Raw genomic sequence first — 10,440 nt, 5'->3', positions numbered from 1 at the left:
GACTCAGTGCTGGCTTTCAGCCATGACTCCAAACACAAGTTATAGTCCCGATATTTGTGCTAAACACTTTTATGTAGTATCTCCAGTGAAGATTTTGCAGAGTGCCATTTCTCCGGGCCATCCTTCATCCAAGCTCCCCTGTCTCCACAGTGCTCCCTTTTCCTTGAATTTATCCTAGAGACTGGGAGAAGTCACAAGAGAGGAAGGCTGCATCGGGGATGCTTGTATCATCAGTGTTACTTACTATTAGAAGAACTCTTTGCTGGAAGCTGCTTAGCAAGCTACAAAGGTTCATCTAGGAAGATAAATGGACTTTTATTGAACAGGGAACCTGATCTGAGTAAGCCAGCACTGTAAGCACTCAATCATGTATGGTATGACAGATATGTGAGTAATCTCACTGAAGCCCATTCTATCTGAATGCTTCATGGTACAGCATATATTGAAATCTTTGCCTAGCAGAACATCACTTCGCCCATGGAACTGTTCTATTGTTCATTTTGGATAGAGAATCAAAGACATAATGGTCTTAAGTGACTGAATTGTATGCATGTCTTTTGGTACCACTTTAAGTTGCATCTTGACCTGTATTGTAAAGAGTAAAATTAATGTTCCAAGTGCCACCCAGTGACTGTGATTAACCATAATTTGCATTCTTTATTGAAAGTCGATAGTCTGCATGCTACCAGCTGTGAAATTGTGCAATAAGCAATAATTAAACAATGAAAGAGAGTAAACAGAACTAGTTAGGTGTGATTTGGAGCAGTGAGTAGCAAAGGTGACTTTTAAAGTTTTATTAGCACAAAGCAAGAAAAACAAAATACAACCATGTGACCTATGTTTTAATGAGTAACAGTGAACATTTGTAAAAGTCTACTAAAAATAAAGTCACACTATAAAACAACAGTATGACTACTAAATAGAGACTATCCACTAGACCTGCAGGATCAGAGGCTTCAAAGTCAAAGGGACTGTGTGTGGAACAAAGCAGGAACTATCTCTGAATATGTATCTAACTGCAGCTCACTACCTTTACTGATGAGATATTTGTTCTCAGAGAGTTGTTGGGTTGGGTTTCTTTTTTTTTTTGCAGAGGGTTGGGGAGGGTGGAAATGGAGGTTTACTGTAGGTTTGTGCAACTTGCCGTTGGATATGGGAACCTCTAGGAGGCATTTGGCTTTTTGCTATTTGCAAGTCCCGCCCTATTACATATATTCAAAATGAGATTGTTGCAGATGTGTACAGCACCATAGCACAGCTACATCCCTAAAGCAAACTCTTAAATGCTCAGTTTCCCTTTGGACATTACTATTACTAATTAGTTATGTGTGGGAATACCTCAACTACAGCTCATGTATTCTATTTTGTTTGTCAAATGTAGTGTCAGGCTTTACTTATTGGATTTTGCCTTGCTCTCAGGTTTGAGGACTTCTTCTGATGGTGGTATTGGCCTGGGTTTAGCCAGCTGGCCTGGCTTAATTTCTGGCATTTTTTCACCATGTCTGTACACACTTACAGTGACATCCACTGTTTCCCCACCATACTTGTTCTTGACATGGATGCTATATTTGCCCGAGTCTTCTGAGGTCACTCCTTTGATTGTTAAACTGGCATATTTCCCTTGTTCCAGTGAAAACACATAGTGCTCATTAAGTTCAAAGACCTTGTCATTCTTGAACCAAACCACTTCAGGGTCAGGATTTCCAAATACAGTACAGGTCAGATTCAGCGTCTGAGGGAGGAAAAAAGTAATTTAAAGGATCAGTCAGATTTGTTTAACCAGAATATTCTCAGCATTGCTTTCAGGCACTTCTTATTCCTAGTTAATTAAAGTAAGACAGGTATCATGTTCTTGAGGACTGAATAGTAGAGTTCCCAATATTTTTTTCTTCAATTCAGTCTTTCCACTGACTTACCAGTGACTGTGATGCAGTAATAGCCTCAGGCTAACAGTGTCTGAAGATGGTAAGTTGGACTGTCATTGCAGTCCTGCCTGCAGGAGACTCCTGACAAACCATTAGTGTGACATGAGGTCCAGGCAATGATATGTTTAAAAACATCCTTGAAGTTTCCCTGTACACAGTAGGGAGAACTGAGGAAATCTTTTCTGACCAAGGCCTCCTGAGGTTATTGCTTGAGATGATGAAAAAAACTCCAAATCACTTAAAAACAGAGTGCATAACATGAATCATTGGACATTGATTCCAGGTGCTGCTGACTAGTAAAATGGAAATATTTCACAAAGAATAAATAGTACATAAATGTTGTAAAAGTGTTACACACATGTATAGCTTATTCAGAGAATAGCTGAAATGATCTAGTAGGACATCCTGGCAGTTCAGGTATTTTCCAAGGACTGAACTGAGATTGAAGAAGCATGTAAAACTTTCATGATCATCCTTCTGAATTTTTGGAGAGTTACTGCCGAACCCCATTTTGACCACCATATGTATATGTATGTAAACTTTATGTATTTACATGCAGTGATGACAGAAAAAATGAGAGAATCATTTGAGAAGTTGCATTGCTTAGTGCCTACTTAGTCCACCTTTTCTTGAAACTCATTCTGCCCAAAATTCTGCCCTAGATAATTAAAAGTCACCTTAAGAAATTCACATAAGCACTGTTGGGTTAGGGAAAAAGAAAAAGGAAAAAAACCCCAATGAGCAACCCAAAACTGATAGTTTCTACCAGAATGCTTCCTTATATTCCCTCTCCTCCTTATTCCCCTTCAGGTTTCACCAAATCCTGACCCAGAGGGAGCAGAGAAAGTCCATCTGTATTAACACATGCATGTTTTTGTGCAATATTTTTCTTGAATGATGATGACTGATTAGGTGTAATATAATCCAGGGGAAAAGATAAAACAGGACGAAATTTTAAGTGATCAAAGTGCCGTATGTTCACAAATAGAAGCAGTCTTGCATACTACATGCCTCCAAAGCCAGAGGGGAATGTTGAAGGAAGAGTTGCATGCTCTGGGTACAACCTAGTGACAACCTAAGTGTTTCAGTACTCTTAAAGAAGAGATATCATGTAGGATGTAAAGTTAACTAATACCCTATAGGAACTAGCCTTACTATAAAATATTTAAAGGCGTAATGATGTAAACAAGAAAATAAAATTTGGGGAGATCAACCTAATGTCTAAATGCATGAGTTTAAATCTTACTGTCCTTTCTATAACTCAGGCAATATTTCATTACTATTGCCCTCAAAAGTGACCTCATTTAAGAGTAATTAATAATTAATTATTAATAATTAATCAAGTCTTAATAAGTTAATATTAAAAACTTACCAGGGAACAGATATATTCCAGTCATTTTAGATCATTTGGGCATGTTCTAATTTATTAAATTATAGATGTGACCTAAAATCATTTATACTCTTCTAAGAAGCACTAGTAAGGCTTTGTCTTGTATCCATATATTTGTGTAGTTATACTATTCCATTACATGGGGGAAACTCTGCTCTTTTTTTGTTTCTGTATAGTTACTTCTCACACTTGTATTTACACAGCTCTTGCACGGTACCTGGTCATATTTAATTTAGAGGTGTTTTGAAAGTTTTACTTTCTTGTGATCCGTTTTGTTTTGCCTGATTTCAGGAATCAGACGTTTTCTCTTCACCTATTCAGTTACTTAGTCCTCACACAATTAGGTCTTCTTTGAAGCATTTTACTTCTGGAAATGCACTAAGCACACAAGCATTTCCTTAATTTAAAGTTGCAGATTTTAGGGCGCGGTTGTATGAGGAAACTGCAGCTAGTCTGTGCATGCAGTCAGGGGTGACTTCACCGAGCTGTTTCCTTACAGTTAGACTGTTTTAAGATGTTGGTTGTAGAGTGGCTTACACCTAACCTCCTAAAAGACTAGCTTTCTTGCTGTGAGTTGCCTCTGTCTACCACAATAAGGCAGCACCTCATTTGGACACCTGTTAAAGACAGAGGAAGGAATGGGCCAAGAGGAAAATCATCTATGTTTGTTCCAGAATTGAGCAGCTTTCAGCATCCACTGAAGGATCACATGTTCCCCCATCTTTCTAAAGAGGCTGCTCCTGGATATCCAGAAAAATGGCCAAGTACAGAGAAAGTTGGAAGAGTTGTGTGCAGCCTTACTCCGGTGGTAAGACAGTTTCCACGCAGAGCAACACAGCTGTAGTCTCTGAAGATGCACTTCATACAAGAGACATAAACAGCCTGATCAACATGCTTTTGATAGCCAGCAGATGGTAAGAGTCACATCGGCTCATGAGATGATCTGCTATAGTCAGTCAGAATGAAAGTCCATCTAGCTCTTTTAGAGGTTGAAAGCAACTGCTTAAGAAAGTACCCAAAAATAGAGAGGATGAGTAGTGACCCTATTCCCAGTATACCCTCCTGCTTTCCACAATTTGGTGGCTTTTAAACTGGTTATAAGCACAAGTTATATCAAGAACATTGTATATAATGGCCCCTTCTGTACTTATTCTCAAGATATTACCTGTTTTCTTTTTTGGACCCAAATCTATTTTCACCTAAGGCACTAAGGCACAAATTAATTATGAACCACTTGAAAGAATACTTCCTTTTGATTCTTTAAAGCCTGTAATAGCCATGTAATTAGGCATTACCTAGTTCTTGTGCTGGGAGAAGTGCTGGGAAATGTTTCCAGGTATCACCTCTGCGCTGTGCACAATACTGCAGATTTCTTTTTATTTACCCTGTCTCTTTTAGTAGTTTTTCTTCCAAGACTGAAGACATAGTTTCTCCCCGTAGGGAAGGACAGGGCGCCCAATAGAAGAAGATTTGCTTCAGGGGAAAGAAACAAGAACTTGCTGTCTGTGTGGGAAGGATGAAAGAGTTTGTCTTTCCTGGACTGAAGTCTTGAGTGTCGAGTCTGGAACTCACCCCCCGGCATGGAGAGACTGAGTTGCAGTACTTCCTCACACCTGTAAGGACTAACAGCAGCTCAGACTAATAGACTTTTCCTTCTATCCCAGTGTCCAGAGAGTTTGGGCTGAGGTTGCATGAGATCCTGCTCTACCATGACAAAAATCCCAGTGAGGGATACCATTCAGTCACAGTCATGAAGTTTAATCTCCACCAGCCAAGCTGACCTGGGAATGGACTTCACAAACATTTACCAATTTTGACTTTGTATCTGGGCATTTAGTTGTTACTGATGTCAAAAAAAATATGTGTATTCACTGGCTTTCAATCTCCCATAATCATATATTGTAATGGGGCTATCTGCCAATGTATAGGAAGAGGAGAGAGTTTAGCCCCTTGGCCCAGATCAGTTCTTTACCTTCCTTTACTCTTACCAGACACAACAGTCTATACCTGGCACCTGGCTGGAGAATGGCACCTAATTTTTGTTTCTGTTATACTGGCTCCCAGGGAGTGGCTGCTGCCTCCTGCCTACAGGGCAGGAGCGGACTCTCCCCTTGAATTGCTATGCTCAGTACACAGAGCTGAAAGCCAGCCCAGATTTGAATATGCAGCTAATTCAGAGCCTTCAAATTCTATGAAATCATCTGCATTCCCTTCCCTTTTGCCATCAAAGCAAAACTCTCACCAGTCAGCATGACTCATTCACAAAAACTGTCCTTACCTTGCCATCCATTATAGTAACGACATCAGGCAAACCTCCAATGACTTTACCACGATCTAGGAGTTAAAGAAAAATATGTGGACTATGTGAAGTTTAGACCTCAAAATTACTAATTTCTTAATGATTTTATAACTTGGTGCCATATTAGTCACAGTTTTTGTTGGGACTTATCTTTAAAAAAAAGTAGGCCCTAGTTAACTAAATGTAAAATAATACAGTTTTTGTGATATTTTGTGTTATTTCTTTTTAATATATTTTATGGTCCCCCACGATTTTTTAGCAGAGATTGTGCTATATCATTTTACATTGATAACAACCTTGAAGCTACTGCTGAGCTTGACAGCTTGTGCTTTGGGCACAGAGCAAAGCAAGAAGGATGCTTTTAGCATCTTGGTGGTATCTAAGATCTAAGGAAAATTGGTTCTGCCACTGTCTTTGTGGGCAGAAGCATTTTGTCATTACCAGCGGAACTGACATCAAAGCACCAGAATTCCAACAGCCCCTAACAGTAACAAACTTCCCCTTACTTGTCTTAGCAAGCACTGCCTAACAGGCATTTGCAGGTAATTTTTTACTTAATAGGTAGATCCCAATATTCAGTATCATCAGCAGTTTTCAGAATCAACACCTCCTTGTATGACACCCAGAAGCTCACACTTCACAAAACCTCTGCAGACACAAGAAGATAGAGTGGAAGCTTGCAAAATGCATAAAACTTTTAGTGGGTTTCCATTGGAATTAAAACCAAATAACTCCACAGATTACTGTTATTACTGCTGTATTATGTGCTAACAGGGGATTTCTGCAGCCACAAAACCCTGAAAGCTATGACAGCTTATTATGATGGATGCCTTAAAGAGACCACTAGACTACGTTGTAGAACACCTTTGATAAAATGTAAAATAAACTTACTCTTCTCAGCGAACGCAGCAGCCCTAAAATTGTTGAGGAAGAGAGGAAGAGAAATATATAATGTTATTAATGAAATTATTAATAATTTTCCTGTAAGTAAAGACACTGTTGTTACAGCATTAAAATGCAAAAGATGTAGCACTTACTTGAGTCGCTGGAATTCTGCATATGCATCATCAAAAGCTGTAAAAAAACAATTGAGAGAGTTATTGCCCATGAACATAACTTGCACTTGGGGATGAGCATAAACATTTAAACATATACCCATGTCAAAGCTCTTTTAAAACCTATACAGGATTACACAGAGGCAAAATGGGAAACCATATCCCTGAAACCCAATGCCACTGGTGGTGTAAACAGATATAAGACTAAAAAGATCGTAACAGTTATGCAACTAAACTACAGCTGGTTCTGACCAAAGGCTTCCTGTTTTTACTGTCATTCCTCTTACTATTGCCAGTAAATTCTGTTTAATCCATGAAAAGTCACCATATAAATATGGTCTTGTAAATATACCTTGCCCAGACAGATCAAGTGTGCGTTTGTAGGATTCCTTATCACCAAAGATTTCAAAGGTGTAGTTCCCTTTATCCTTTTCAGTGGGTTCAACTATCTGCAGCCAGGCAACACCCTCTCCACCTCCAATCTTCATCTTTTCACCAGAAGTAATCTTAGATTCCCTGGAATACATGAATAGAAATTAGTTTGGGCTTTCTTTTCAAGCATATGTACAGGAGATCATCTATAAAAAGTCACAAGGATAACATACTATCCCTAAAGTACAGATAAATTGCAACTAATGGGAAAGATTTCCCAGAAGATCCTTTTCTTCCTAATGGGGGTATGAAACACTTTGGAACCATTAGCTTGAGCTTTTGTTCTAAAGATTAATTTGTTCACCCTCTTCTCAGTCTTCTCTCCACATACACAATCATCTGTGTTTATATGCATGTACATATCTGTATTCAGAAATGGTGCATGACTTCAGAGGTCTGTATACTTCATACACACTAACATCACAATAGTAAACTAAAGGCAAATAACATTTTCTGAGGAGGAAAATAAACTTTACCTTTCATTAACTTCAAAAATCAATTAAGAAAACAATACAGGATTTGCACAGAATTTATTTTTCCTGCATCAAGTCAAAATACATCTTTGGGTTTTTTTAAGAAGAAGACAAGAAACAAATTTCCTAACTGCAGAAAATTAAAAAACACATCTTCAAAAAACAGTGGCATTATATTGACTTATCATCACTTCTTAAGCTAAGAATATAAGAAATGCCCTACTGATTCAGATCAGGGTTTCTTCTGGTCCTTAATCTGCCATGAAGAGTGGAAATGGGAGCTATTTAATGAGAGCATGCAAACCAGACCACTTTCAATGGTTTGAAGAGAAGTTTCCTTTTTCACTCATTAACTAAAGATTTAAACTTTTCATCCTTCCTCCCCAAGCATCTTTAGCTGGAATTTCTAATAGGTGAAGTTTGCATTAGCTTCTCTTTGATCAGTTATTTTATTTGACCAGACAGGGCTGGTTTGCCTTCATAGCTAGAGAGTTACTTTGATGGAGAAAAGGATTTTTTACTATTACCCTTTCTGTAAGATGACTACATTGAGTTCAGTGTACCAAATTAAACACCTGGATAAAAACTACCGTATATTTGAAAATACTACGTATAATATTTCCCACTGTGCCATGAGTGAATGATGCATGCTAGCTTTAGGACTTGTATTATGTTCCCTGCTATGTGGTATAGTAGATAATTCAAAGCTAGCTAGAAATTTACATGGTATGTTTCATGATGTGCAGACATAAGTAAAAAAAACATAGATTGTCTAGCCTTTCATTTTTTCCCCAAGAAAAAATTTGCTAGAACCCCACTTAAAAGAGCTGGAAAGTTTGGAGGCTGGTTGGTTGTTTTGTTTGTTTTAGTCTTTGTTTTAGCTTTAATAACTCTGGCTTATAATCATTGTATTCATGGAAGAATCTGTGTTCAATGATATTCAAGATAATCAATGTGTAAGACATTATAAAACAGGAAATATTAGAAGGGGGAGGAGGTGTCTGTAAGTAAATATAAATATGCATATTGATATTTCCATATTAACCATGTAGCATTCTCTAGTTTTATATTTCTATGAACTGGATGGAATGGACTAAATCACTTTTAAAACTCAAGCAGATACAGTAAAAGGCAGAGATAAAAACTATACTTCTTTCTCTTTCCTTCATATTAGTATCACATTTACTGAAAGAAGGAGCAGAACTTACTGAATATAAACCCTGAGTTATGAGTTGCACTGGTTTTGGCTGGGGTAGAGTTAATTTTCATCTTAGTAGCCAGTATGGGGCTGTGTTTTAGATTTCTGCTTCTCACCCCACCCCACCAGAGTCAGCTGGGGGTGCACAAGAAGCTGGGAGGGGGCACAGCTGGGACAGCTTAGCCTAACTGACCCAAGGGATATTCCACATCATATGACAACACCCTCAGCATATAAAGCTGGGGGAAGAAGAAGGAAGCAGGGGTACTTTTGGACTGATAGCATTTTGTCTTCCCAAGTAACCATTATGTGGAGCCCTGCTTTCCTGGAGCTGGCTGAACACCTGCCTGCCCGTGGGAGTAGTGAATGAATTCCTTGTTTTGCTCTGCTTGCATGTGTGGCTTCTGCTTTACTTATTAAACTGTCTCTGTCTCAACCCATGAGTTTTCTCGCTCTTATTCTTCTGATTGTCTCCTCCATCCCACCAGGAGGGAGGGAGTGAGCAGCTGTGTAGTACTTAGTTGCCAGCTGGGGTTAAACCACAACAGCTGCACACGCTTGCAGAAGTGTTCTCAAGCTCCCTGAACCTAATGATCACTGACACTTTTCTTGTGTTCCTGCCTTCATAGAAATCAAGGGCCGGACAGCATTGCAAAACTAGGAGAACATGCTGATAAACCAGCCTCTTCCTGTCCAAGTCAGACCAGTTCATGGTGCGTCATCTTTGTAGGCCATCAAGGAATGTGAAAGTTCAAACTACTCAAAGTGTTTTAAAATCCTTCCAAACCTTACCTGCAGTTTTAAACAAATGAGGGCCTGACATAGCAAAACATTTGAAAACATTTTTTTATTGTAAATACACAGATGAATAGAGTGCCTCCAAATTCAAAGATTAATGTCACATGAGAGTGGAAAACTACTGGGAACTTTAAAGCTCATGTTTAGTCATATTCTCAACTCTCAGGGCTATTCTCAAAGTATTCTGTGCCCCAGTGAACATCTTTTCAAAGAAGAGGAACAGAATTAAAGTATTCTGTATTACTTAAGACTGTATCAGTCTGAAAAAAAAATACCATTCCTTTCTTAATACAAGCTTTTATTAAACTGTGAGAGCAGATCATTGGTATTCACCTAGGACTGAAAGAGAAGTTCATCCATTTAAAGAAAATGGAATACCTGAATAGAAAACTGTCCTCGAATTTTTGCTATCTTTGAACCAACCAGATAATATAGTGGAAGACGAATAGTCTTGTGTTGAATAAGAGGCTGGAATTCTGTAGATTCTTTTTTTCCTGGCTGTTATAGCCCTCCTGATAGGTATTGGACTAGTCTGTTAATATTTGTTTTACTGTATGTATTAGATATATGAAAAGAGACTATGAAGTGCTGGGAAGAGAAATTCATTAATGTGGTCCAGTTACTAAATGAATGCCACAGAAAAATAAACAGAAAATCATAAAGATGTCAGTTTTACTCAAATAAAATTGAAAAAAAAATATGCTCATCTACCTGTGAGACCAGTTGACTCTCATTTCTTCATTGTAGTACTTCAGGAAACACTGGAGCCTTATTCCTTCCTCAGTGCAAAGGATCTTCAGTGGAGAGGCTGACTTACCTATGTAAAACAGAATATATGCAGATCAAACAGGATCATAGATTGAACAGGAA

At 38.4% G+C, this 10,440-nt stretch overlaps 1 protein-coding gene across 2 annotated transcripts in view; it reads right to left on the bottom strand.

Moving 5' to 3' along the window:
- Positions 1-632: 632 nt before the first annotated feature.
- MYOM2 (myomesin 2) overlaps positions 633-10,440 on the bottom strand; it is an 82,252-nt gene continuing 72,444 nt past the window's right edge. For both annotated transcript variants that reach the window (XM_075086933.1, XM_075086934.1), the window contains exons 33-38: positions 10,282-10,387; positions 7,022-7,185; positions 6,652-6,688; positions 6,506-6,528; positions 5,594-5,649; positions 633-1,732 (exon numbers count right to left, since the gene is read on the bottom strand). In XM_075086933.1, the coding sequence (XP_074943034.1) occupies positions 1,391-1,732; positions 5,594-5,649; positions 6,506-6,528; positions 6,652-6,688; positions 7,022-7,185; positions 10,282-10,387 (728 nt within the window). In that variant the 3' untranslated portion in view covers positions 633-1,390. The remainder of the gene's footprint in view (positions 1,733-5,593; positions 5,650-6,505; positions 6,529-6,651; positions 6,689-7,021; positions 7,186-10,281; positions 10,388-10,440) is intronic.

Source organism: Phalacrocorax aristotelis, chromosome 3 (assembly GCF_949628215.1).
Source record: "Phalacrocorax aristotelis chromosome 3, bGulAri2.1, whole genome shotgun sequence".
Lineage (NCBI taxonomy): Eukaryota > Metazoa > Chordata > Aves > Suliformes > Phalacrocoracidae > Phalacrocorax > Phalacrocorax aristotelis.
The sequence above is the reverse complement of the archived record's forward strand: the minus strand, read 5'-3'. Positions and strand labels throughout refer to the sequence as shown.